The 26023-nt window shown below is 58.2% G+C and overlaps 10 protein-coding genes across 10 annotated transcripts; 5 read left to right on the top strand and 5 right to left on the bottom strand.

Annotated features, from left to right (window-relative positions):
- The first annotated feature begins 194 nt into the window (after window positions 1–194).
- Window positions 195–2214, top strand: GGTG_08222 (hypothetical protein). Its single transcript, XM_009226061.1, has 2 exons — window positions 195–789; window positions 852–2214. The coding sequence occupies exons 1-2, from the start codon at window positions 666–668 to the stop codon at window positions 1505–1507; spliced, it is 780 nt and encodes a 259-aa protein (XP_009224325.1). The 5' UTR covers window positions 195–665; the 3' UTR covers window positions 1508–2214.
- GGTG_08223 (cmgc/cdk/pitslre protein kinase) lies at window positions 1632–3806 on the bottom strand. Its single transcript, XM_009226062.1, has 2 exons — window positions 3151–3806; window positions 1632–3036 (listed from the first exon to the last, which is right to left on the bottom strand). The coding sequence occupies exons 1-2, from the start codon at window positions 3720–3722 to the stop codon at window positions 2187–2189; spliced, it is 1422 nt and encodes a 473-aa protein (XP_009224326.1). The 5' UTR covers window positions 3723–3806; the 3' UTR covers window positions 1632–2186.
- Window positions 3807–3989: 183 nt separating this feature from the next.
- Window positions 3990–6391, top strand: GGTG_08224 (hypothetical protein). Its single transcript, XM_009226063.1, has 4 exons — window positions 3990–4439; window positions 4526–4795; window positions 4860–5064; window positions 5173–6391. Exons 1-4 carry the CDS (start codon window positions 4161–4163, stop codon window positions 6021–6023), a joined length of 1605 nt encoding a protein of 534 aa, XP_009224327.1. The 5' UTR covers window positions 3990–4160; the 3' UTR covers window positions 6024–6391.
- Window positions 6165–8743, bottom strand: GGTG_08225 (hypothetical protein). Its single transcript, XM_009226064.1, has 2 exons — window positions 8070–8743; window positions 6165–7951 (listed from the first exon to the last, which is right to left on the bottom strand). Exon 2 carries the CDS (start codon window positions 7222–7224, stop codon window positions 6361–6363), a length of 864 nt encoding a protein of 287 aa, XP_009224328.1. The 5' UTR covers window positions 7225–7951; window positions 8070–8743; the 3' UTR covers window positions 6165–6360.
- On the top strand, window positions 8129–11121 carry GGTG_08226 (hypothetical protein). The gene is made up of 2 exons (XM_009226065.1): window positions 8129–8798; window positions 9075–11121. Exons 1-2 carry the CDS (start codon window positions 8739–8741, stop codon window positions 10974–10976), a joined length of 1962 nt encoding a protein of 653 aa, XP_009224329.1. The 5' UTR covers window positions 8129–8738; the 3' UTR covers window positions 10977–11121.
- Window positions 9927–13085, bottom strand: GGTG_08227 (peptidyl-prolyl cis-trans isomerase cyp8). Its single transcript, XM_009226066.1, has 2 exons — window positions 11771–13085; window positions 9927–11682 (listed from the first exon to the last, which is right to left on the bottom strand). The coding sequence occupies exons 1-2, from the start codon at window positions 12878–12880 to the stop codon at window positions 11047–11049; spliced, it is 1746 nt and encodes a 581-aa protein (XP_009224330.1). The 5' UTR covers window positions 12881–13085; the 3' UTR covers window positions 9927–11046.
- Window positions 13086–13288: 203 nt separating this feature from the next.
- Window positions 13289–16217, top strand: GGTG_08228 (hypothetical protein). The gene is made up of 5 exons (XM_009226067.1): window positions 13289–13807; window positions 13929–13962; window positions 14075–14235; window positions 14325–14997; window positions 15124–16217. The coding sequence occupies exons 1-5, from the start codon at window positions 13715–13717 to the stop codon at window positions 15810–15812; spliced, it is 1650 nt and encodes a 549-aa protein (XP_009224331.1). The 5' UTR covers window positions 13289–13714; the 3' UTR covers window positions 15813–16217.
- On the bottom strand, window positions 16078–16868 carry GGTG_08229 (hypothetical protein; the record flags this gene model as incomplete). The annotated part of the gene is made up of 3 exons (XM_009226068.1): window positions 16078–16090; window positions 16177–16477; window positions 16832–16868. 3 exons carry the CDS (start codon window positions 16866–16868, stop codon window positions 16078–16080), a joined length of 351 nt encoding a protein of 116 aa, XP_009224332.1.
- Window positions 16869–18177: 1309 nt separating this feature from the next.
- GGTG_08230 (hypothetical protein) lies at window positions 18178–20865 on the top strand. The gene is made up of 2 exons (XM_009226069.1): window positions 18178–18961; window positions 19110–20865. The coding sequence occupies exons 1-2, from the start codon at window positions 18717–18719 to the stop codon at window positions 20197–20199; spliced, it is 1335 nt and encodes a 444-aa protein (XP_009224333.1). The 5' UTR covers window positions 18178–18716; the 3' UTR covers window positions 20200–20865.
- A 545-nt stretch (window positions 20866–21410) lies between these two features.
- Window positions 21411–25174, bottom strand: GGTG_08231 (HAL protein kinase). The gene is made up of 3 exons (XM_009226070.1): window positions 24820–25174; window positions 22082–23667; window positions 21411–21940 (listed from the first exon to the last, which is right to left on the bottom strand). Exons 2-3 carry the CDS (start codon window positions 23441–23443, stop codon window positions 21809–21811), a joined length of 1494 nt encoding a protein of 497 aa, XP_009224334.1. The 5' UTR covers window positions 23444–23667; window positions 24820–25174; the 3' UTR covers window positions 21411–21808.
- Window positions 25175–26023: the final 849 nt, after the last annotated feature.

A 26023-nucleotide genomic window follows, 5' to 3' on the forward strand; every position in this document is an offset into this window, starting at 1 on the left:
CGTCTGCGTGGGATTTCTCGTAGGCTGAGCTGCTCATGCACGGAGTGCCTGCACTGGACGGTGTTTCCCGCTAGCCTGGGGCTTTGTTGTGACCCCAGTGCCCCCCAATACGAGCCCCGGTCATCCAATTGCCAAGTTTTCCTTCTTCTTCCTCGTCGCTCCCTGCGCTCCTAGACCCTGCTTATAATGACTCGGCCCCAATTCGCATGAAGCCTAACCCCCGACCAAGCTGAAATTCATCCCTTTTCCTCTTCGCCAGCACCAACAGAGAGCCTCATTCCAGCCATTAACTTGGTCGGGCAGTCACCCAGGATCTTGGTCAATATACATTCGTTTGCTAGGCCTCAACTTTGTTTGAGCCACTACAGTCGTTCGTTGCTGGGTTTTGTCCTTATTTTTCTCACTCCTCTCTCGTCTTTGTTGTTGTTGCTCCCAGTCGAGTCCGTCCTGCCCGTCTCGGACCTCCGCCACGCCTCACTTCTCTTAGACCGACAGACCGCCATCGAGCGTCGAAGCAGCCATCTGGCTTTGGGAAGCATATAGAACAGCGCACAAAAGAAGGAGGTGGAAATACAGAAAGCCTTTGTTTTCTTGTCCGATTCTCGCCACTCTCGTCCCGAACCTTGCTGCACGCCTACCTGTGTAGCCAACACCCACGATCAAACATGCAGCCACAACACGCCTCTCTGCGGCTCGCTGCTGCTTTCCTGACGGTGTGCACGCTGGCCTCGGCTTGGCCAGGATGGCTTCCTGAGGCTAATTCTCTGGTGGTTCGTCAAGATACTGGTGGTACGTACTTGCATTTCCCGCATCCATCCTTGGTGCTTCTCCCTACTAAACAGCCACTGTAGCCCCGGCCGCAACGGCGACGCCCACGGGAACCACCAGAGCCACCGGCACCAGCGACTCGGACAAGGCTGGCATCACACCCCCGCCCAACGGGAACTCGACCAGGCCGGCCAACGGCAACGGAACCCGACCCGAATTCGACCCGCGGGATCCCGCCGGTGGCGTGGCCATGATCACTCCTGGCCCCCTGGACGGCACGCAGCTGTACAAGGTTGGCGACTACGTGACGTGGGCTTGGAACTACACCAGCCTTCAAGCCAGCCCTACCGCCATTGACGTGCTTGTCAGCTGCAGCGCCGCCTCGCGTACCTGGACTTTGACTCAGAACATGACGTTTGCCACGCGCGCCGACTTCGTGTGGGATACCAAAGACAACAAGGGCTCCCCATACCTGGTCCAGGAGTACACCCTTCTTATCCACGACTCGGACACGGCCATGACCCAAAGGGCCGAGGCTGGATATCTGGCACCCTACTCGGGCTTCAAGTTTGGCGTCTACACCGGACAGGAGTACATCCCCATGGCCTCGGGATGGAAATGTGTCTCGTGCAGCGGCGCCGCCTCGACCATGGACAAGCGCGCCCTTGGCGTTGCTCTGACCACGAGCGTCATAACCGTTGCGGCCTTCACGTGGTTCGTCGCTGGCGCCGTCTTCTGAGACGCTCAATGTCCTCCATGCCTGCTCGAGCCGCTGCCTCGATCAAGTTCATGGCATCTGCTCCCACCACCGCCGAGATTCAGTTCATCTAGCCCTTCATTTTGGAAATCAAGGCACCTCACCATATGCAGTCTGACGACCATCATGGCATGTTTCACTATATAATCAATAATCCCCTTCCCCCCTTTTCTCTATCTGCATCCCGCCTCAACTTCCGTCTTCCGTCTTTTCACGTCGGTTTTCATATACATGTTTTTTTTCACGGAACACACCAAAACATCAGGGGGAGAGCGAACGAGGAGTGATATCTACCCGGGAGCTTCTTGATTCACGTGGGCGGCGTTTTCGGCACTTTCTCAGCTATCATGTTTGGCTTTCAGAAGAGATGTCACCGGGTATATAACTTGCATTTGCGGCAACGATGGTGGAGATGGTCGGCGCAGAGATGCCGCCGGGGCAACCAGTCCACTCGCTAAAAAGAAATCGGGGGGATTCGTGGTTTGGTCCTTTTTCGGTACTGTTATAATGATGACGATGAGCGAGCAACTTAAGAATCGAGAATTACAAGGAATCAAGAGGCAATCTTGTACCCCTCTCACTCGCCCCCGTCTCTTTGGAAATCCGAACGCGGGCGTGAAGGTTTGCCCGTGTCAATATGCATGTCCAAGATGGCTTCAGTTTATACCATTCGAAGCGAGAAGCCGCCACCTTTTTCTTCGCGCTCACGCCTCGCAAAGATGCCGCTAAAGTCTACATCGCCCAGGTCTGCGACCTGGCGGCCCCGGACAGGGGCGTTGGGCGTGTCGCGGCGCCTCCGCCTCTCCAGGCCGGCCTTGCTGGGGAAGGTCGGGAACATGGTCTCCCGCTTCGGCTTCGGGTCCTGCTTAAAGTAATCGTGCGTCAACATGTCCTTCGCCGTCAGCCTCCTGGCCGGGTTGAGCGAGAGCAGGCCCGAGAGCAGGGCGCTGCCGGCCGCGGTGAGCAGCGGGAACTTGGCCCGTATCAGGGAGCCGGTGGGCAGGGAGGCCGGAGGCAGGCGCAGGGACCGGGCGTTGGGCAGGCGGCGGAAGCCCGGCCACGTGTCCTCTGTCGGGACGCCGCACAGCTCAAAGATCTTTGTGAGCTCGTCCACCTCGTTCTTGCCCTGGAGCAGGGGTTCGCGCGTGAGGAGCTCGCCGAAGATGCAGCCGACGCTCCACATGTCGACGGCCTGGCCGTAGCTGGCCGTGCCCAGCAGCAGCTCGGGCGCGCGGTACCACAGCGTCACCACCAGCTGCGTGAGCCTGGGGGGCGGGTCGCCGACGTACCTGGCCATGCCAAAGTCCGCTATCTTGAGCTGCCCGCGGTTGTTCATCAGGAGGTTGGACGTCTTGAGGTCGCGGTGCAGGATGAAGTTGTCGTGGAGGTAGCTGACGCCTGACGCCAGCTGTATCAGGAGCGTCTTGATCTCCGAGGCCAGGAAGGGCTCTGGCATGTCCTCCAGCACGCTCTTGAGGTCATGTTCTAGGAATTCGAGCACCAGGAAGATGCTGCAAGGCTTGTCAGTATGTGTTTCTTCTTTTTTTCGTGTGCGTAAAAGTGGTCAACCCGCTACCCCTGGCAGACAAGAGGGGGAAGGGAGGGAGCGGGAGGTTTGGACCGACTTTTCTATCCTGCTCGTATCTTCCCCCACCACGACATCGTGTATCGTCACCACATTCCGGTGGTTGCAATCTCTCAGTATCTGAATCTCGCGAAGGCCCGTAACGGGGAGGCCGCTCCGGTTGTTGGCATCGACCTTTAGCCTCTTGAGCGCGACAATCTTGCCCGTCTTCAGCTCCTTGGCTCTTGCCACCCATCCGTAGGCGCCCTCCTCAATGTCGTTCAGCTTGTCGAAGCCCTCGACGCTGCCGCACCGACTGAAGTTGCGGACGGGCGCGCGCAGCAGCTTGTGGGCGCCGCCGTCCCCCTCGCTCTCGTTGTTGCCGTCGCCGCCGTCGGGGGCTGGGGTGAGGCGACGCCGCTTCGCCGGGGGCCCGTCGCCGCGGCCGGCGCTTCCAGGGTCAGCAGGAAGGTGGTCAGGTGCGGGCCCTGGCTGTGACGTGGCTCGGGCGGCTTCCTCGGCCTTGCGTTGCACCGCCTTCTCGGCCTTGAGGCGGCGTTTGGTCTCGCGCTCCTGCTTTGCTCTGGCCGAGTCCTCCTCGCTAACGGCCCAGCGCGAGGTCTTGCTAGCCATGGTGGGGAAGGGCTGCAGCGGGTTCGATGTCGATTGGGGGGGGGCCTCGGCACGAGCGGCAGCGTGTGATGGTGCAAGTCGCGGTGGTGCCGCTGGGGCGTGAATGCGCCGACGGCAGGTAGAATGACATGGGCTAGTGCCCCAGGCCCCGCTATTTCGTGCGCCACACCACCATCAGGTCGGACGACCTCAGCTGCAGATGGTGCCAAGCTGCAGGCACATGCAAAAGAAGACGTCGCAGTTGAGCTCCACAGGCAAAACGTTCAGAGCTTAGGTCCCTGTACCGGAACGCGGGACCCTAGCTGCCGTTGTGGGCAGCATCCATGAAGCTTGTCGTTATCAACATCTACAAAGACTGACAGTCGTTACCCTGCAAACCCCTTGTTGAACCAAGCCTTTTCGAAATGGAATCTTGGGCTTAGAAGTAAACATTGGGCCATGTTCGCTCGCTCGATCATGTTCAGGCACGGCGTGAGGGCCCTCTGTCGCCGTCCCAGGACGTTGGCACGGTCTCTGCCACCGTTGGGCCTGCGTAGCTTCACGGCACCCACACTCAACTGCCGCCAAGAACAGCAGCAGGAGCAGCAACATCACCAACAAGGACAGCAACAACAACAACAACAACAACAACAACAACAACATCAACATCAACAACCGGGCGCTCAGGAGAGAAAGTGGTCAACACCACTGGCCGAGCAGCTGGCTGCCGCCATCTCGGTACGTCGGCCAAACAGCCCTCCCACACGGCTCAGTCCAGTCCGCTCTCGTCATTAACCAGTGGGGGTGCTCCGGTCCACGAGCAGGCTACAGGGCCGGTCCCGCTTGCGAGTTTCATGCGCATGTGCCTGACATCGGACCTGGGTGGCTACTACACGGGTGCCCTCGAGGACGGCCGAGACCAGTTCGGTGTCAAGGGCGACTTCGTCACGTCGCCCGAAGTTTCCCAGGTATTTGGCGAGCTTATCGCCATCTGGTTCGTTGCCGAATGGATGTCTCAGGGCCGCCCTGCCCGTGGCGTTGAGCTCATCGAGCTCGGCCCGGGCAGGGGCACTCTAATGGACGACATGCTTCGGGTATGTTTTTGTACTGCTGGACTCCCACCCTGTTGCCCCTGCCTGCTAACCGCGCCCTCGATAGACGCTGCGTAGATTCGGGAACATGGCCCAAACCATTGATGCCGTCTACATGGTCGAGGCCAGCCCTGAGCTGAGAATGTCTCAGAAGAACCTGCTCTGCGGAGAAGATGCGCCCATGGCGGAGTCCAAGGTTGGCTACCACAGCGTCTGCAAGCATATGGTGATCCCAATCGTCTGGACAGAGACTGTCAAATCAATCCCCTACGGTGAGATGGCCCCTCCCTTCCTCCTCCTATTCTTCTCACTTCCCCCCTGCACCTGCCCCGCGCTCGCACAGGTGACTCCTAACACATCCTCTTGGCTCCCGTCACCAGACGCCACAAAAACTCCCTTCATCGTGGCGCACGAGTTCTTTGATGCGCTGCCCATCCACGCCTTCCTCAACAGGCCAGTCGCGTCTCCTCGCGAGCCTTCTGACGCGCCCGCCGACAAGCCTGGCAAGCCAGCGCTTGAGTGGCGTGAGATGATGGTATCTCCATCCCCTCCGGGGTCGACGCACGACAGCCTCAACACACCCATGAGCCTGCGCGGGAATACGCCACCGCCAGACTTCCAGATGACACTGTCTCCCGTGGCAACGCGGCACTCGCGATACCTTCCCGAGTCATCCCCGCGGCTAAGGGCGTTGAAGCAAATACCGGGTGCACTGATTGAAGTGTGCCCGGACGCGGCGCTATATGCCTCAGACATAGCACTGCGCATCGGCGGCTCGGTCAAGCATCCCAAGGATCGCCCTAGCGGTGCGGCGCTCATTCTCGACTACGGCCCGGGGGACGGCACAGTGCCCATAAACTCGCTTCGTGGCATTCGCCGGCACCGGCGCATCAGCCCCTTCGTTGAGCCTGGCCTCACGGATCTGAGCGTTGACGTAGATTTTACTGCTATAGCCGAGGCGGCCACACGAGCCAGCGAGGGTGTCGAGGTACATGGCCCCGTCGAGCAAGGAACTTTCCTGGAGACGATGGGCATCCGGGAGCGGGCCGAGGCATTGGCCAAGGCTATCGGGCCAGATCAAGCCAAGGCCGCTGATGTCGAACGTGCCTGGAAGAGGCTCGTTGACCGCAGCCCGAACGGCATGGGCAGGATATACAAAGTCATGGCTGTTTTGCCAGAGAACAATGGAAACCGCCGCCCTGTCGGGTTCGGCGGCGATGTGGCTGTGTAGCCCCTTTTCTCTGGATGTAAGCATGTGGCCTCTTTGGGTCCTTGTATCAACGACGTCTGGTCTGAGCAACCGTCTCCCTAAAGTTCCTACCCTTGAGCTCTGCTGCTGGTTTACTCACATGAACAAGGGCAAGCCCCAAGTGTTGCTCATACGCAATGCATATAAATGTATTGAGATCACGTATCGTATATCTCTATCAGTATGTGTTTGAAGATGCTCGACCAGACTTCGCCATTGGGAGAAGTTCCCACTGCATTATTTATACACTGGCACTGCTCTTAGGCATGCTTATCTCCCATCTGCCCGTACGTATCTTCCCCTTCTTCGGTATTCACTCTTATTTCCCATTGTGGCGGTAGCTTGAAGTCTGAGATTCGGTGGGAGAAGCATTGTCAGGCGCAGCCGTCCGCAGTTGCTTGATGAGCAAGCCAGCAGTCAAGAAGACGAGAACCGCAAGCATCTCCATGCAGACGTCCATGCCGATGAGGTAGTTGTAGTACGAGGGGCCGGCGTCGAACCAGCGAAAGTTCCTGTTGGAGGAGCTGTACGTCGCGACTGCCGAGTATACAATACGGACAGCGATGAAAGGGAGCGCGAAAGCAACAGCGCCTAGAACCCGGCGTTCGCCCGTCTCTATGGACCGTGCTTGAAGCGACAGAGCGATGGTGGCGCCGACCAGGATGCCGAAGCCGGCCAGCATCAAGCCGATGCCAGCCTGCGACTCGGTCGGGATCTGCAGGGAGCCGAGACCGTCAGATGTGCCGCCGGGCTGGGCTTCAAGGTCGCCGATCTTGTCGCCCAACTTGTTCCCTCCGATGATGGACAGGATGAGGCCGATCATGACGACGACCTGGAGCAGCCGGAAGACGCGATGGGGGAGGCCGGCCTTGCTGGTGCTCTTGGTAATGTTCGCCGAGACGCGGCCAAGGAGCCCGACAGAGACGAGGATCAGGGGAGAGAGCCCGGCGGCCTGCAGGGACATGGCGCCGACGATGAGGCCGATGTTGTCCGGGTTGTTGATGGTGGCGAGCTGCAACGAGGCCGCGAGCAGGCGAATGACGGAGAATAGGATCAGGTAGAGCCAGCCCGACGAGCGCTTGAAGCCGTGCCGTATGGCCAGCACGATGGCCACTGCCAGCGACGGTGTGTACACGCATATCTCGGCGATCGAGATGCGGTTGTGCGTGGTTAGTTGGGCCATTATTGCTGTGGTGGGATCGCTGCGTCTGAAGGAGGGGTTGATGTCACGACGAGAAGAGCAGTAAAGTTATGCAGGCGTGTAAGACTGAGGGAGCGCGCTGGTGAGAGGAGCTTGCAAAGCAATGATAGCTGAGGTTATAGGGGCAGTAACTGAACAGACTGGACAGCCAAGGCGGATGTGAGCCAAACTGTTTTCCTCTTGGCCACACTTGCCACTAGGCGAGCATGTCTTTATAGCTGCCGCCCATCAGCGTAGCCATCCTCTACATCACCAGGCTCAGACGCTTGCATGGCCGGGCTGTGAAGATGAGGTAGCCAATGCCCCCATGGCCCCGCCAACCGCACATCACCGGGCTGGTATAGGCACTCTAATCCTATATGCCTACCACCGGCCGCCCTAGCACGATGCGAGGCCTTGAGCGCGCATAGCCAATACTGGTCCAGGGCTGCTCCAAGATGTGCCACTAGCTTAAACTATCAGGCTACGTCTGACGCCGCTAATCAGCCACCAGCGTGGGGTTAGGGGGCAGGGTTTGGGCTCCTTCACATGCCCACTGAACGGCAGTGACAGCCACACAACCGCGCGGCTGTGGATCTGCCGGCACCTCGCTTTCGCTTGGCCGTCGCTATCGGGTTCGCTTTTGCACCTGATAGGGCAGCCTACCTCAGGCTACCCATAAGCACACCTACGGCATGTACCTAGGTAAGCAGCTAGGCGCGTTGATGGGCTGGACATGGATCAGCTTCGTCGAATACCGGACCGAACCGGGGACTTCCAGGAGGAGTGGATAGGTAAGGTGACAGCGCTACGAAGGCAGTAGGCAAATGCAACGTGCCCCTGCTTACCCAAGTTGGGAGTTTAATGAGGTCTAGTGTTGAGAACGGGTGACGTTGGTTTGGAAGGACTCTCATTCATTGCCTGGGCTCATCGTGCACACACACTTCCTTTCCTGTTCTCAGTGTTCGTGGGTTTCTGTTTCTCTTATCGAGACCACAAGTTTTGTGTATCTCGGCCAGTCCGGCTGCACAGTTTACACGGGAACGAGGTCTCCTCTCCAGCTTTTGGTGATTGCAGAAATCCGAAAATAGCAGCGACGATCACCTCCCTGTAGCTGTAGCTGCACCTCTCGTTGGCCAAGCCCTGGCCTCACAGCCACCGACACCATCCAATTCGGCCGATTCAGAGCGATGGCGACACCTGACCTCGGCCTGTCTTTTTTCTCTCTCTCCCTTTTCCAGCGTCATTTTGCCCCGGCATAGGCAAGCTGAAAGAAACCGCCTGGCTGCGCCACCCGGTCGCGACGGCTCGTCCAACTCCATTTGAATCCCGACTTTTCCGTACAGAGTCCCCCCTCGGCCCCCGCCGCCGATGACGGCCGAGAAAACCAAGCCAAGTGTTCCGGGTGCGCTGGACCCAGCACGCGACAGCCGACCTGTCGGTCTCCCTGGAGCGAGGTAGGGCCGCCTGCAGCCGACTAGTAAGTCACCTCTGCCGGCGTCCGAGAGCAAGGCGCCATGGTATACTGCGGGAAGCCCTCCAAGGGGTGCTCGAATTGCCGCGAGCGCAAGATTAAGGTAAGCCCTTTAGTCCGGCCCACCACATAGCACCAGCACCACATGGCCTCCCGGTCTAGCCCCCTCATACTTCAGCCCGCCGCGCCCTGATTCCTGCTCCCCGTCCAAGCATCATCCCGCTCCCTTGCCCATAGGGCCCAACCCGCTCTTGGCCCCTGCAGCCCGCGCCCATCTCGGCCGCCAGCCTGGCGCCATCTCCCCGTATGCTTGGCCCCGATCAGACAGCCCCTTCCCCTCAACACCCCTTTTCTCCCTCCTCCTGTTAACGCACCATAGTGTGACCAGCGGCAGCCTGCCTGTGGGCAGTGTGAAAAGCGGCAGGCAGAATGTCCAGGCTATCGCAACCAGGTGGATCTCATGTTCCGAGATGAGAGTTCGCACGTCATAAAAAAAGCCAAGGCCAAGGCTCGTCGTAAGGACGCCGATGCGGGCAGTGGCGCATCTCCGGACCAGCCGTTGTCGGCCGCCGCCCCCCGCACGGTCTCCGAGTCCGGCAGCGTGTCCCCTGGCCCCGATAGCTCCGGGAGCCTGTGCGTCCCGGCGCGGCCCGCCTGTTCGTCCCGGGACCTGGAAGCCACGCTTCAGCTGCCAGCGCGGCCCGCTGTGGCCCGCGGCATGGGCTGGCATAGGCCGCCCTCGGTAACGTACGCGCTGAACCCAACGTACCAGGAGAGAGGCACTGCCTTCTTCTTCTCCCGATTCGTCGCTATCGACGAGAAGGCCTGTCACCAAAGATTCGACTTCATCTATGATGTGTGGAAGCCCCGGACCCTGACAGACGCAGCCCACCAACTCGGCGAGATCGATAGCGTCATGGCCAGCATGACCGCCGTCGGCCTGGCCGGCCTGGCCAACATGACGCGCTCCGGCGACGTAATGGACAGCGCCAGGAAGAGCTACGGCGCCGCCCTGCGCCTCATCAACACGGCCCTTCGCGTGCCTGATGAGGCCGTCAAGGACACAACTATGCTCTCCATCCTGATCTTGGGCTTGTTCGAGATGATCGCCGACCGCGACGCCCGGACAGTGAGCGGCACCGTCAAGGCCTGGCACGAGCACGTCAACGGCGCAGCCGCCCTGGCCAAGATCCGTGGCGTTGCCCAGTTCCGTACCCGCGCCGGCATCAAGATGTTCATGATGCTCTGTCAGACGGTTATCCTGAGCTGCATCCAGCAGGGCGTGCCCATGCCCCAGTCGGTGCTAGATCTGCGCGCTGAGCTGTCGCGCAAGTTCAGGTCGCTCAACGTCCCAGAATCGCGCATAGAGGTGTCCATGCCCATCTACCGGGTCCTTGAGTTCCGTCATGAGGTCCGGAGTGGCAGTCTCGACTCGCCCGAGGCTGTCATAGAACGCCTCATCAAGATGGACGATGATTTTGAGCACGTCATCGCCAACCTGCCCTCCAGTTACCGCTACCACACCCTGCACCTTCCCTTCCCACACACGGACACCCTGGACGGCGTCTGCCACGTTTACCCCAACATGGGCAAGCTCGCCATCTGGAACGGTTTCCGTTCCTGCCGCCTGCTCATTCTCGAGACCATCCTGACCGAGATACATAGCCGGTACCAAAACGTTGACCCGTCCTCCGTCCCGCCTCGGCACGCTGCCGCGTTTGCGGCTGCCAGGGCAAGGCTCCCCAAGTTGTGCCGCGCAATAGTGGCCAGTGTTCCTCAGGCCCTGGGCCTTTTGACCAGCCCTGCCCTTCCCGGGGCTGCCACTCCGATCGCCACGGTCGAGGTCCGCGCTCCGGCACCCCATGCGCGCCGCCAGCAACAGGTGCCCGTGCCCTCTCCGAGCGCTGTACCTGTTTCCGCCTGCCGTTCTCCAGACCTCGCAACGATCCCCATCGCGGACCGCGTTCTCGATGAGTGCGGCCCTACCTTGTTGAACCCCACCCGAAGTCGAGACCCCGACGAAGAGACCCACCGCCTGATGCTTCTAGCCTCGGCCGGCAACAATATTGTCTGGCCCCTGTATCATGTCGGTATGTCCTCGGTATGCTCGCCCGCTATGAAGACTTATTGCATCAACAGGCTGCAGGAGATATACAGGGGGTCAGGCCTGCAACAAGCCAAGGCCATAGCATCCATCATGCAGAACCGGCGTGTCGTCCCGCGTTGGATGGAGCTGCCGTTTGTTCAGGAACCTGGGGAGAGTCGAGAAGAAGTTGTATGATATGCCGATGATGACAAGAGGGACCCCTTCAACCCCTTTCCTTTCGTGATAAGACTGTATATAACTGTGTTTACCAATTGTCGAAATTCCCAAATCCACCTGCTACCTTCCTCTTCTTTGGTTCGGGGGCTGCCCATGAATCGTCGTCTTCCGGGCCAGCGCCGGCGCCTTGGCCATCGCCGTCAGGGGCTGTTTCCTTTCCCCCTAGCTTTAAGTACTTGCCGACCTTGCCAGCGCCGCCATCGTCCGGGGCGAGCGGGCCTCCATCGTCTCGACGAAGGCGCTTGCCTGTCCATGTGACCTTGTCATCGTCGGTCCCACGCTGCCGCATATCGGACTTTTCTGCCTCAGCCTTCTCCTGAAGGCCCTTCTCCTTGAGGAACTCTTCAAAGGGGTCCACGAAGACGGCCACGTCCTTCATGACGATCTTATTAAGTGGCCTGTCGGACCCGTCCGTCGGCGCGTCCTCGAGCTTTGCGAGTACGTCCATACCATCGACGACCCGGCCGAATATCGTGTGCTTCCGGTCGAGATGCTTGACCGGCCTGTACGTGATGAAGAACTGGCTCGAGTTTGTGTTTTTGCCCTTGTTCGCCATGCTCACGACGCCCCTCGCCGAGTGCGTACGCGGCCCGTCGAACTCGTCCTCGAAGTTCTTGCCCCAGATGCTGGCGCCACCCCTGCCTGTGCCCGAAGGGTCGCCCGTCTTGATGTTGCGGCGTGTTAGCAACCGCTGCCGTGCACAGGCATATAGGGATATACAAGGGTAAATGTTCGTGCTACTGCCGACATACCTGGATCATGAAGTTCTTGATGTTCCTATGGAAGGACACGCCCTTGTAGTAGCCCTTTTGGGAGAGCTTGACAAAGTTCCACACGGCCTTGGGCGCCGTGTCAGTATGCAGCTCGATAGTGATGTCTCCAAGGTTTGTTTCTATCCTCGCATATCCCTGGTTCTTGACGCGCTTGGGCTTAAGCATCCACTCCTCGTCCGACATCACCGCCCTCTCGCCGCTAGTCACGGGCGTTAGGCTGGTGCTCGTAAAACTCGCGGCGGCCTTGCCCGTCGTGTACACGGCAGCACTCCCAACGCGCGGCTGCGAGGCGGCGCCCGAGACCGATTGTGCGGGGCGTCGGGCAGCCGCCGCCGTTGCCGCCGCGACAAGGCTCTTGCCCGCCGACGCGTTCACGTCCCCACCCGCAGCCCTGAGCTGGCGCGCCCTCTCGACTGCCTCTTTGGCCTTCAGGGCCTTTTGCCCCATGGTGCCGAGGGCGGCAACATTGATGTCCCCTGCCTTCCTCTGCTCTTCCTGCTCCGGTGTGAGGATGGCATCGCCACCGTCGCGCAGGTGCTGGAAGCGAGACATGTCCCGACCGGAAGCATCCTGAGGGTCCTGCAGCGTGATTATATCGGCGCGGGAAAACTCCTGGTCGTCGACTAGATCGCGCCACATCTTGGCCTTGATGTTCATCCGCTCGATGGTGTCCCACGAGAAGACGTTTGCGTAGGATCCGTGTCTGACGGCGACGATGTGGGTGTTGTCGGTCAAGACCTTGTACGAGACGGGGTCGATCAGGTCACCATCCTGTGTGTCGCCGGCCGGGCCGGCATTACGGGCGAAGGTGAGCTTGATCAGGTCCTTGGGCGCAAGCGGCGCGCCGGTGACGGGGTTCGTGCTGTTCTTTTGGAGCCAGGCGCCGATAACTTCGACGTCGAAGACGGTGCCATCGCTCGTGCATACGGGGTTCTTGAACGGCTGGAGGCTGGCGGCACAGAAGTTGAATGGTAGCTTCCTCAGACGGCCCTCACGCGGGTTCGCACGTGCCCCCGCGCTCGCCGAGAAGGAGTCGGACGAGCTCCATTCCGAGTGCGTGATGTAGAGCTTGTCTGTGCCCTTGCCCATCCTGTATCAGAAATGCGACTGACGTGCCTGGGCGGCGGCGGATATCAAGCTCGAGGCACCTACCTCGATCCGGCGGCAGGGAGGTTGGCGGTTCCGGATACAGCAATTCGAGGCGATTCCTAAAGGGCACTTATGTGTATTATGTTTGGCGGCCTGTTTCCTGCGTCTAAAATGCGAGGCCGCCAAGGCAGGACGCGACGGCACAGGTTCCCCAAAGCCCAGGTCCACGCTCAGAAACGCAGGGCTTATCGACTCTTATCGGTCACTGTGGGGCGCTGCACGTGGATGGTCCCGCACCACCACCATGTGGGCACATGTACATGTGCCTACCAGATGGCGGGCCAGGTACAGACATACGCGCATCCGCGGCCCCGCGAATAGCGTTATGTACCCACCCACCCTGGTATCCCGGGATTGTCGTCTCATCGGCCGAACGTCCACTTCGTCTCGTGGCATGGTGGCAGGCTGTGGACGACAAACTGTTGCCTCAACCACTGATATCGGCGACAAATCAACATCGACCGACGACGCAAGTCTGCCAACCCAAGACGGATATCATCACAACCCAATTTTTGATGCTTCCCAGGATCGATTGATGCAACACTGAGCGCCAATAGAGCTACGATCCACCCAGCACCTTCGACGATTCTCATGCGTCCAGGACGCTGAAGGTCCCCCGAGCAAACAGCAAGGCCCAGCCAACACCACCACCACCTCAACTACCTATTCCCCCCACCACCCACCGCCGTATCCGATATCGCACATATCTCCCTTTTCTCTGGCTATTTCTCTTCCTTCTACCTCTTATTTCACCGCACGAAACGCCGCGCGCGCATGCGTGCCGTCGCCACAATGCGCGACCGGCTTTGCACCTTGCTCCTCATTCTGGCGACCTCGTTGACGACACGGGCGCTAGAAGCGAAGCTGGTTAGAACTCCTTGCCTCCCATACCTAACCCCGCCCCTGAAATACAGAGCGACCGAGCTTGCCGAGCTCTCTTGGCGCCTTATGATGTGCATCGACTGACAGTGGGAAACACTCCTCGCAGGACCAAACGCCGGAGAACCGTGAGAGATGCATGGGTCAGTAGAGGCGCCTATATTTTTCAATGCCCTCCATATCACAGCATTGAATATGCGCAGGTGGTCACAGCGCCCTTACTGACGAGCTGCGCCTGATTTCTGGCACTCGCAGGCATGTACTCCCGAAGCACATGGGGAGGGCCCTCGGATCCGTACATCCTCGTCAGGTTCGACAAGGTCGAGGCAGACAATGATCCTGTCACCAGCCTGCTGCTATTTGAGTGGAAAGACCAGGACTACGTCCTCTTCTCACCATCCGACGATACCCCCAAGGTCCGTGCCGCCCCATCACGGCCTCCGCTGCTGCCGATACCGTATCATAGCTGATGCGACTGCTAATATGACGCCATCGCCAACTACAGAGACTCACTGTCTGTGAGCCCAACCATGTCAGCGCCGGCTTCTGCGACGAGTCCAAGCTCGGCGAGTTTATCCTGGGTGCAAACACGAACGATTCGACAAACAAGATCTTCACGCAGGCTATCCACCTCAAGGATCCACAGCCCATCAAGTACCCCATCACGAACACGGGTTACTACTGCATCTTCACAGAGGGGCCTTCCGAGTACCGCGCCATCGCCGAGTTCCGCAATGCCTACGGCGAGCTGCCGGCGGCCCAGATCCCAAAGCTTCCTTTTTACGGCGGCATCACCATCCTCTATGCGCTGATTGCCGTCTTCTGGGGCTTCCTGTACTACCAGCACCGCTCCGACATCCTCCCTGTGCAGAACTACATAACGGCCATCCTGCTGTTCCTCGTCGTCGAGATGCTGCTCACCTGGGGATTCTACGACTACCTTAACCGCGTCGGCTCCAACGTAGGCTCCAGAGTGATGCTTGTCTTGGTCGCCGTCCTCAACGCCGTGAGGAACTCGTTCTCCTTTTTTCTGCTGCTCATCGTCTGCATGGGCTACGGTGTTGTCAAGCCGACGCTTGGCAAGACTATGGTTTACGTTCGCTGGTTGGCCATCGCCCATTTCATCTTCGGCTTGGTGTACGCTGTCACCAGCCTTGTGATCACCCCAGACACTGCGGGTAAGTGACATCAACTAGATGGCCCCGATCTTTGCGCCCCTTGGCTCTTCCCCCCTAACTATACTCCCTACTTCTCCACTTGATCAAATTGCTGACTTTGATCCACTCGTATCTGTCAATTTACAGGACCGTTTGTGCTGCTGATCGTGCTGCCGTTAGCGGCAACTCTAACAGCGTTTTACGTCTGGACGCTGAACTCGCTCAACCTGACGCTCAAGGATCTGAAGGAACGGAAGCAGACCGCAAAGTCTACCATGTACAAGAAGCTTTGGTGGTGCATCCTGATCAGCATCCTCGTCATTTTCGGGTTCTTCTTTTTCAACAGCTTCTCCTTTGCGTCTGGTACTAAGGACCCCGACTACGTCCCGTTCCACTGGAAGACGCGGTGGTTTGTGCTCGACGGGTGGTTGAACCTGGTGTACTTCGCCGATGTCGCGTGGATTGCCTACGTGTGGCGGCCGACTGCCAACAACCGCCGTTTTGCCATGTCGGACGAGATCGCGCAGGAGGACGACGGCACGTTTGAGATTGCCAACATGGACATTGGGGCCCCTGACGACTCGGACGACGAAGAGGCCCAGGTGGGGACCAAGAAGCCCGCGAGCACAATGCCCTCGGCCAGTACACCTGGCAATACCGCTGGGGCAACATCGGCGTCGGCGGCGAGAGGGTCGCGGCCGCAAGCAAAAGCGGCACCGTCGCCCCCAAGAGAGTCCCTCGACGGCGAGACCATCTTCGCAGTTGGTGAGGATGGAGACAAGTTCTCGGACGACGAAGGGTCCGAGTCGGGACGCCTAGTCAAGGGCAGAAAATAGACAGGCTCTGTGGGGTGGTTCACGATGGAACAATAGCGATCTAGGAGTCCTTGGGAGTCATCACGCGGACGAAGGCCAGCGAGGAGCCATATATCTGGTCCGAGGGGTGTGAAAGATAAAAAACGAATGGTAATCTCATTCACCCCTTTGCACCAAGGGGTTTACCGTCAACATCCCTCGTTCATTTTGCTCTTTTTTTTCTCTCTTGTTTTTTTGACCGTCTTCTTTTCTCCTCAGTTTTAGACTTTCTTCCTCGAGCATTGTTTCATGTCTCGATGCTATGATGTGCGAGAGATGATCAGGTAATATCAGTTTGAACATGATGCATGCGCGCAAGTAGTAGGTAGGTGCAGGTACCTATCACAAAACCCAATGACTTGGCACGACGAAGGTGCACCAACCCGAGTAGGTGAAACCGATGGTGATTTCGCTAATTGTGGCGATGGACGTTGATGGTTGGCTGCATTGCCGCGCAGCGATGGTGGCGGCGAGCGTGATAGGCTGCCGCTTGGCGGAACGGAGGAGGTTGGCGCTTGGAGCTGTGGAGGTCCAGAGCGGCGGACCGAAAAAACCAGTCGACCAAATGTGACTCTGATCGGACCGACACTTTGCGCTGCACACCTGTCCCCACCCGCAGTGGGGTTGGGTTCCCTTTGCCACATGCACTGTAGTACATCGTAAGCAATTCACACGCTTCGGTTTTTCTTCGATCTTTTGGGAGGAGGCAGCCCCTAACTTGTGCATGCAGTCATAACCGTAAAGGCACCTGACCTGTCTGCAGCAGTGTGCTTCCATTCATCGTCGCACGATGCAGTATTCACGGCATAAAAAGTCCAGTGCCCTGTACCTAGCATGCGCATCTGCAACTACCTCCTGGAAGGCAGGTCCCGGGCATGCAACAGATTCACGTGCACGACCAAACGAGTCAATTTGATGACGCTCCGAGCCAAGGTCCTGCTCTATGCGTTAGACAAAACAATGTCCAGGTCCCCAAATGAAGCTATCCATAAACAGCTTACGATCAAGCAGGGCATTGGAGTATATATACATGCCCATATCCATAGATTCGAGGTGGTGGTTGTCTTGGCGCGCGAGGGTGCTCTATCAGGTGCTCGTGGACGCAAGTGTTTCAGGTCTGGCCCCTGAAGCCTGAGGACAGTACAGGATGCAAGGCCCATGCACCGTGTGCTGCTACTGCTCTGGTGTTCGGCTGGCTCCAGCGCTGGCGTCGGTTCCAATCGTGGGCGAGGGGCGGCCGATTGATTTGACTGGGGCCCGACCAAGCCCATGGCTAGACGTCGTTGGACATCGACAGTCCCCCCGCTGTAAGCAGTGCACGCAAATAGGTACAGCATGTACCTAGCCACGCCCAGGGTCGGTAAGTACCTAGTAGGTGCCCAGCCTGTTCGGCTGCCAGGCACCAGTCCCGCCCCCTCTCCCCTCTCCCCCCTCCGCTCTCCTGGCGCCCCCTCCCATGCGACAAACAAAGCCCGGAGGCAGACAGCGCTAGGAACGCTTGAGACAGAACGGAGGGAGGAATATGCTGGAAAATCGTGTTGGAGGGCATGCTGGGAAATCTCGCCAGACCGCGGCGGCTGCGTGCATGGCTGCTATCATGTAGTGCCACCGACATCCCCTAGGCCGTGGGTGCTTGGGGGAGCGCGATGCTGTGCGCCCCGGTGCCGGCTTGCCATGTCGCACAGGATACGAGGTTTCCGCGCCCGGCCTGATCCGCTGCGGCGGTCGGTCCTATCGCGGGAGATGCGGTAGGTAGAGAATTGGAGGGAGCATAACGAGGGGAGCCGGGAGTGCAGGCCAGGCCAGCTGGAGGTTAACACACGGTACCCAATGTCATGCCGTTTATTGTTTATTGTATGTGGTTATTAGTGTGCGTGCTCCCAGCTACTTCTTAGATGGGCCGGCGAGCGGTGGGTGTAGGAGGTCAGGTAGTGGTAGTAGGGTGGTAGGCCAGATACTCTATGTGGCAGAGGGAAAGGTGAAGCCTCGGTCCTCTTCCGTCTCAGGCCCCCTTTTTTCCCTCTTTTTTTCTTTCCTTTTTTTCTTTCTTACACGTTTCGGAATTTTCACACCCTCACGCTTTCCTCACTCTTTTAGAATCTTGACCCAGGGCCCTTTCTTCTTCTCTCGAATCTCCCACTCTTGAGCCGGCCCCTTCATCTTCGCCTTCACGCAACAATCGGCCGCAGTGACGCACCCCAACCCCTGCCACCAAAGGGGCTCATCGCAAAGCCGCCCTGGCCGCCGCTGCACAAGAGCGATGCCAGATCAAGGTATCAGAGTGGAATAGACCCACGACTGCGACGCCCCGCCCCCTGTGCAAACACGAAACCAATCCCCACCGAATCCGCTCCCGGTCGCGACTTTGTAGCCCACGTTCGCCCGCCATACAGTGCACGTAAAACAATCCTCTGCACCACCGACCCCGTTTTTGGGTGATTTTCCTCGCCTCCCACACCCCCGTCTGTTTCGTGTGCGCTGCGTCGAAGCCATTCATTCTACTTGTCCAGTGTGTTTGCTGTCTTTACTTCCTTTTCCCATTCCTCCTCTCCACGCATCACCATTGCACTGCCCGCTGCACCCGTCCACTTCATTCCGTCTAGCCGAGCCAAGCCAGCGCTCTCAGGTAGAAGACAGCCGCCGACCCGACCACCTCGCTGGCTGCCGTTCGACCCATTTACCCGTGCGCCCACTGGAGGCAAAGACAGAAAAGGGGAGACGAATCCAAAAGGGAACAGAACAGAACTGAACAGGCCGACGCATCGAAAGCAACCCGACGCTGCTTCCATCTACATCCAGCGCCCTGTGCGCCCATCGCCAACCGCCGCCCGATACGCGACGCCCTAACTACTCCCCAGCATTTGCAACGACTTCACCCGCTTCACCATGAGCGCCGCCATTGCAATGGCACCGTCGCCGGCCCCTCACGACCGCCCTTCATTCCCGTCCGACGTCTCTCCTTCAGCCCAGCGCACCGCGCTCCCTCCGCCTCATGCCCAGCGCGTCGGCAGCGGTAGCCCCCGAGGCGTCCATCCCGCATCAGCATCAGCATCAGCACCGACCGCACAAGCCCTCACGGCAACCCCCTCCTCAAATCTGGCTCCCGCCCTCAAGTCGTCACCCCCGAGCGCGTAAGGATTTTCAACCTCTTTCGATCCCCTGTTGCTGCCATTTCTCCCCCTTCGCAGTTAGGGCTCGTATGGGAGGGTGCCCTTTCCCATGTGACCTACTCGAAATGTATTAGGCGTGCTGACCTGACCGTCGCTCGCTGTGTTCTAGTTCGCGCAATGGATCGACACCCAAGATAATTGTGAAAAAGGAACCTGGGTCACCAGAGCACGCGCCTCGGCGTCGGCCTGGTCGGTTGGACCTGTCAAAGGGTGGCGGCTCCAACACCGCCGCACCAGGCACAGGTCGGCCCCTCACAGCGAGGGATGGGTTGGGGATCCAGGAGGTCGGCTTAGCCTGCCTCTCCCCGGGCTTCGTGACCCAGGATCCGGTGATGAAGGAGCAGCTTCAGCGCAGCATGAGCGTCCGCGAGCAGCAGCGCCATATCATCGAGGCGAGGCTCCAGCAGCAGTCGGCCAAGGGTGACGGCCCAGACCAGGGAAGGGACAAGGACGTGCTCGGGCAGTTCGCTGCCAAAACGCCCGGTATGTCCCGCCGGAACAAGGCCCCTCCGGGCCTCAGCATTGTCGCCCCGTCCCACGAGCATTTCGCCCACGAACGTGTCATCCAGTCCGCCCCGCTCGGCCAAACATTCACCGGCATGCACAGCCATCACCCGCCTACTCGTCACATCACCAACCAGCCTTCAAAACTCTCAAACACATCCCATATACACCACGTCCCTGCCCACCAGACGAACAACCGCCTCCCACCCATCTCGGATGTCTTTGGTCAAGGCCTTTCCGGGCACCCTGACTCCGGTGGACACGCCCTGTTCGCCAAGCAGAGCGCGTCCAGGGGCCCGCTCGCATCGCCGGGCCACCCGTCTTCCCAGCAACATCCACAGCCACCCCTCTCCAGCAGGCCACGGGAGTACAAATCCGCCGAGGAGGCGCAGGTGGAGCTAGCCGGCGGTCGCCCTGAGCTCCTGCCTAAAATCGTGCACTACGGTGGCCACCAGCCACCGACCCCTCCGTCCCCGCAGCCTGGTCACCAGAGGGCCTCGGATCCCAGCCGCAGCGCCAGCCGCAGGCGCACACGAGCAGAGTACGAGGAGGGCGCCTCTCCCCCGCTCGGCACAGGTCGACCCCCGCGCCGGGGACCTTTTGGAGAGGGCCGCGACAGCCCCGAGACACAGCGCGCGAAACGAGACGAATTCCTTCGCATCTGCGAGCGTGCTTGGGATCTATTTCACTCGTAGGCGGAGCTCACTGCCATGTCAAGGTTTAGGCCACGTCTTCTGTGCGTGTTCTTCTTTTGTTTATATGTCTCTCTTGTCCGTCTTTCTCCCTCTATTCTCTGGAGCCGAGTTTATTTCTATCTCTCCTTTCCTCCCTTTTCGGTTTTTCCTCCCCATCGACTTACTCTGGATGTCATTCCTCCCGCACCTTCTCCCCCGCTTCTGCTTTTAGGCGCTGGGGCGCTTGCGTGGCAGCGTGCCGGACAAGTTGAAGCGCAACAACGTAGGCTGGTCTTTGTTTTGATTTTTGCTTCTATGAGAAAGGCGATCTTGGGGTTTGTTTTGCTGGCTGGGAACAAAAAAAGACAACCATTTTTCAGGTGATGCTGCGAACACGGGTTCCCGGCCTATCCTTTGTTATTTTCTTCTCTTTTCCACCCTCGGTTTTTTCTTTTTCTTGGATGGCTCGGATGTAATGTCTTTGTATACATTTTGGGTTTATGGTTTGGATGCCTATATCAGATATGATCCTTCTCCCTTATTCATTTTTTGTGTGATTGCCTTATCAAGCATGGCCATGTCGAAGTTAGTCTGTATGTACTTCACAAGGACACCTGGTATATATCAATCATTTCTCGACACGTGAGAGCTCCCGCTTCTACCTAGCTGTCACGAGGATGTCTGCGCGCAATGCCCCTACGCTACATGAATCCCGGGTACACCTGTTAGACGAACAGCAAAAAAAAAAAAAAAAACCCCGACTGCTGCTCAAACCACTTGTAGAACACGATGTGTCGAGCCAGCATTTCGATATTGTCGATTCCCAAACTCATTGGACGCAGCGCGCACTTCGGACATCATTGGGAACGATGCATGGTTGTTGGGAACTGTCAAAGGATAACTACTCCAAACGCCGTTGCTAAGAAACAGTAGCCTCCGATACTCCAGGAACCCGCAAGAGTCTGCCGTCGTGATGGAACGTGGCTGGTCCGACTGAGCTTGTCGAAAGACCGAGTGACGTAGGAGGAGGTGAAAAGGCGAACAGGTTGAATAGGTAAAAGGTGAGGGAATGAGATGAGCAGAACGGGAAAGTGTTTGCTAGGAATGCCCCCCCAATCAATTCGACGATTATAACCCATCCAAAATAGAGCAAGTATCACTCCAGAAATAAAAAGCCAGTCCGCGTGCCATGCAAAGTGGTTTCGCGTAACAATAGCAAGGGCTTTGATGTCTTTCTCTCTTTCCCTCTGATTTCTTTTCTTTTTTTTCCTTTTTTCTTTTTTATGTTTTCGTCTTTCTTTTCGTCTTCTTCTGTTTCGTTTCTCTCCCCCTTCCGTATTTCTTCCTGGGCCACTTGATTTGTTGCAGCGTCCGCGTGCGTCGCTGTGCAAGTTAATCAGGAACGATAGAGTTGCCCAACCAACTCCGGGCAGGAGAACAGAAGAAAAGAGACGGGCCGTGGAAGAAACAGAAGAGAAAAAGGACCGCTTCAGTCCGCCAGACGGTTTGCGAGCCATATTGAGGGGTGGGGAGATGGCACTACCACGAATACAGGAGCCATGGTGCAAGGCAGGACCAGTCCATGGATGTGTCATGGATATGGACCACTTGGCGTCTGGCGGGGCATGTGCTAGAGGCCTTCCTCGCCGGCCTTGCATAGTTTTATCTCGCGACCCCATTCCGACTTAAGGACCTGCGAGGCCGTTATGCGGCGCGTCGGGTTTGGATCCAAGATGGAGTAGATGACGTTTCTGCATCGAGCCTGTCCCGGGTTCCAAACACGTCAGTACCTGTGCAGGACCCCTGTCCACATGTGCGTCGGAGAGTCCGAGAAACATGGGCACATAATGCCGAGGGTACATAAACTGAGGAACGTGAGTGCGGTTGGGCTCGGAATACTAACCCGGTGCAGAGTCTCAATCGGTCGGTATCCTTCCTCGTCGCGGCGGCCCTCGAGGTAGCGAGCGTAGAACTCGTCCTCCTCTTTCTTGGCGACGCGCCAGAGGTGACGGCCTGTGCGCATGGCCATGTAGATGACGCCGCAGGCCCAGACGTCGACGGCCCTGGCATCAAATTCCTTGTTCGTGTATTCCTCTGGTGCGATATAAGGGCCGGATCCGCACAGGCCAGAGACCATGTGGGCATCGTTTTCCCAGGCCATACGGAAGCACTCGCCGTTGCCAAAGTCGGTGATCTTTAGTGCGCCGTGGGTGGTGAGGAGCAGGTTCTCGGGCTTGAGGTCGCGGTGGGCCACGCCCATTTCGTGCATGTACTCTACACCGCGCATCATCTGCTTGAAGAAACAGTCGGCCTCCTGGACCTCGAGTTTGCCGGCGGCGAGAACAAGGGTGTACAGGTCGCCACCTGGGCAGAACTCCATCACCTCGCAATAGTCGCCCTTGGCGTCTTGGAGCAGGTCTAGGGTGTGGATCACGTTGGGGTGGCGCAGGCTCGACGAGATGCAAAACTCGGCCGTCAGACGTTTGCTGTACTTCTTCTCCGTCTCTTCGGGCCGGCGGCGGAACTCCTTGACGGCAAACAGCTTCTCACCCACGCCGTTCTCCATCTTCTTGTGTGATATCCGCACAATGCCAAAGGCGCCGCGGCCTACCACCTCCTGACACTTGCCATACTTCTCCACTAAAGTGACCGATGCGTTGGGCCCGCCTCTCCTGTCGGAGGCTATTGAGTCCTTCTCTTGCCGGAGCGTGTCGACCCAGCCGGATACAAGCGACAGGTCATGATCCGGCTGGTCAGACCGCTTGCCGCCCAGGATGCCGCGGAACATGTCTGAGAGCTTTTCCTGTCTTCGACTACCCTTGAGGTGGTGCTCATGACCGCCCTGCGCCTCGGACTTGGTCGTGAAGCGTTGCTTGGCCGCGGTCGTGGCTGCTAGCGCGGCCGCATTCTCGACGGCCTTGTCGGTAGTCGAGTCCTTACGGCCTGGGGGTGCACTCAGGCGATTAGGAGACGGCATTGGGGGGTTGCTGCGGTCAAACGTGGGTCCCTTGTCGGAGAGCAGGGGGCGAGGGGAGTCCTTTGTCGAGAACATTCGAGTCAGGCGTTCCTTTACCGACGACTTCTCGGCTGGTTTCGGCGGCTGCTCCGTCGATGATCCCGCGCCATTGGAGGCGGCGTTCTGGCTATTCTGCTGCGTGGCGTTCGGTGCCGGGCTAGGAGGAGGCTGTGGTAGCTCGACAGATCGAACTGAGGGTGGCTGCGAAGCGCCAGAGGATGGCGCCCTCACATCAGAGGTGCTCGCCATGGCTGCGGCGGCAACGGCGGCGTCGCTCGTTGTAGAGCTGGCGAGGGCAGATGAAGGTTGCCGATTTGGACGAGATGGTGGCCTGTGTAGAGCCGGCCGGCAATAGGAATGGATCTGAGGCAGGCGGGTGTTGTCGTGTGAGATGGATCCCGAGGTATACAACCGACAATGTGGCGCGTGCCCGGCTAGAGCTGCGAGCCGTGAGCGACCGCCTGCGCCGTAACCTGCTCGGTTAGTTAGCTTTTAAGTATTATAAAGCAATCTTGCCGTGGCGAAGGGGCGGGGTGCACAAAGCCCGGGCAAAGGAGTAAGGAAAAGAGGCCGAATCAGGCTTCAGATGCACCCCAATCAAAGGGGGTATTGGCCAAAAAAAGAAACCAAAAAACCAAGGCAGGGTAGGGGACGAGAAAGGATTAACAAGCTCGGAATGAAGAAGAAAAAGGCCCTGTGAGATGAGAAAAAGAAGGTCGGAGGGTGCAATGCGAAAACACAGGGCGAGGATGGGCCAGAGCTCGACAAGCCCCGAGCAGAGCGGGAACCAAGTCGTGTAGGTTGAATGCGATGGCTGGAGGGTGTCTGGTCTGGGGAGTTCCAGCGGGGCACCAGAAACAAGCGGTCTCGACCGGCGGGAGCAGGTGACACAAAGGAAGGATGTCGAGTGACGAGGGCGCGAAGACAAGCGCAGTGAGGAAAAAAAGGAAGGACAGAGAGGAAGAAATCGAACAACAGCGCAACGACAAGAAAGTAAATAAAGAAATAACAAAACAAAAACAACAGAAGACCACCTTTGGGGGCGACTCGAGACAATCAGGATGGATGGACATGTAGGGAGTAGGTAATATGTATGTAATGCGGTGGGCTGAAGGGAACTGGCGGAATTTCGCAGGTATGAAATCAAGAACGGGCGGTGGACGAACGAGGCCTGGGCCCCCGTGAGACTCGTGGCCCAGGCCGTTTCGTGACCTCAGTCGCGGCTTACCGACTAGCAGCGCCCAGCCCAGGTGGCCAGGCCTGTGAGAAACCCCGACCAGAGCCGCTGCTGGCGTCGCCGTTGGGCCCGAGTCGCGAATCGCACGCCGAGAGCAGACAGCCCTGTCTGTCTGTCCCTGCGCCCACCGCTGGCAGCGGGAGCAGCACCAGCAGTCTCGGGATCTCGGGGAGGTCAAGGCAGGCAGAGCACCGGCTGGGTGTCGAGCTGGGTTGCTTGACCCTTCCACGCCCACCACAAAAAAAAGCGACAGTTTCTTCGAGGAATAGGTACAAGAATATATGTATCAAAATAGGAACAAGAAGAATAATAATAAAAAATACGAATAAGAAAAGAAATGACAATAAGAACGATAAAAAAAAAGAATAGGAAAGCTTACGGCACTGACAATTCTGCTCAATGTTCAGGACCCCCTGTGAGACTGCCTTTTGTTTTGTGGTGGGCGTGCCTTCGCAGCGCCGAGAGCGATGACGCTTGGCAGCCAAGAGGAAGGCCGAGGGGTCGGCTCACGCCTCTCACTGGCTGAGGTTGGCAGGCTGGTTTTTCATGCTGGGGCTGGTTTTTTTTCTTGTTTGTTTTATTTTTTGACTTCTGTATTTTTTATGTCAATTTTGTGGATAGCTCGGAAATCGATAAAAGCAAATCTCCAGCCACGGGAAAGAAACCACAGGCAAGGCCAGAAAAAAAAAGAAAAAAAAGGAAGAGGGGAAAGTGAAAGTACCGGATGGGCGAAAAAGACAAGAATCTGGAGAGAAAGAGAGAGATCGAAAGGGGGTGGGGAGCTGCTCGGGGAGGAGCCCGGGGTGGTCACTCCCAGTGTGGCTGACGCCCACTGCGAAACCGTCCAGGGCAGGCCACACCAAGCTTGCGACTGGGCGCTTTTTTAGCCCATGAATTCTTCTCTGACCGCACGATGGAAACCCAAGGCATTGCAGCGAGAAACATATAAACGCACGAAAAAAAAACACCACGTGCATGCCTATAAGACGCTCCCAGTCCTAGGTATACCTACCTCTAGGTAGTTACCTCTAGGTACATACCTAAAGCACATGAGAGTCATGATATTGCACCTGCAACCCTCTCTCCCATCTGAATGTGATTCACTCCCTTTAGGAAAAGCCGAGGCTTAACCCTGCGGACAGCTGGAAATAGCTACCTACTCTAGGTAGGTGCTCAACTAACCAAGGGGACGCCGAGATGTGCTCTTAGCCCTTTGATCACCCCTGGTGGCGTGCAGCGGCGCGTGCTATGTGTTGTTCAGCCCAGCACTCCGCAAGGCCAAACTCTCCAGCTGCCTTCGTGGACATCTCTGCCCTACCCACTCCGCATGGTCTAGCCTCGGTGGTTGTGCGAGGAGGTGAGAGGGCGGCCGGTATGCATCCGATATGAGGGATTTTCTTCCACGGAACATATCGCCTTCGCGTGTACGTCAGTCAATACCAGGTAGGTACCAGGTACCGACGTCCCACTTTCTACCTACCACCGAGGCATCTTCAAGTTTTCCCCATATGCAAGGTACGTCTCCGCGACCAATTACACCCGGGTTGTCGGGGCTGTCTTCTGTTCATCTTCCTGCCCACCTGGCCAAGGTA

The sequence above is a fragment of the Gaeumannomyces tritici genome, assembly GCF_000145635.1.
Source record: "Gaeumannomyces tritici R3-111a-1 unplaced genomic scaffold supercont2.4, whole genome shotgun sequence".
Classification (NCBI taxonomy): Eukaryota; Fungi; Ascomycota; class Sordariomycetes; order Magnaporthales; family Magnaporthaceae; genus Gaeumannomyces; species Gaeumannomyces tritici.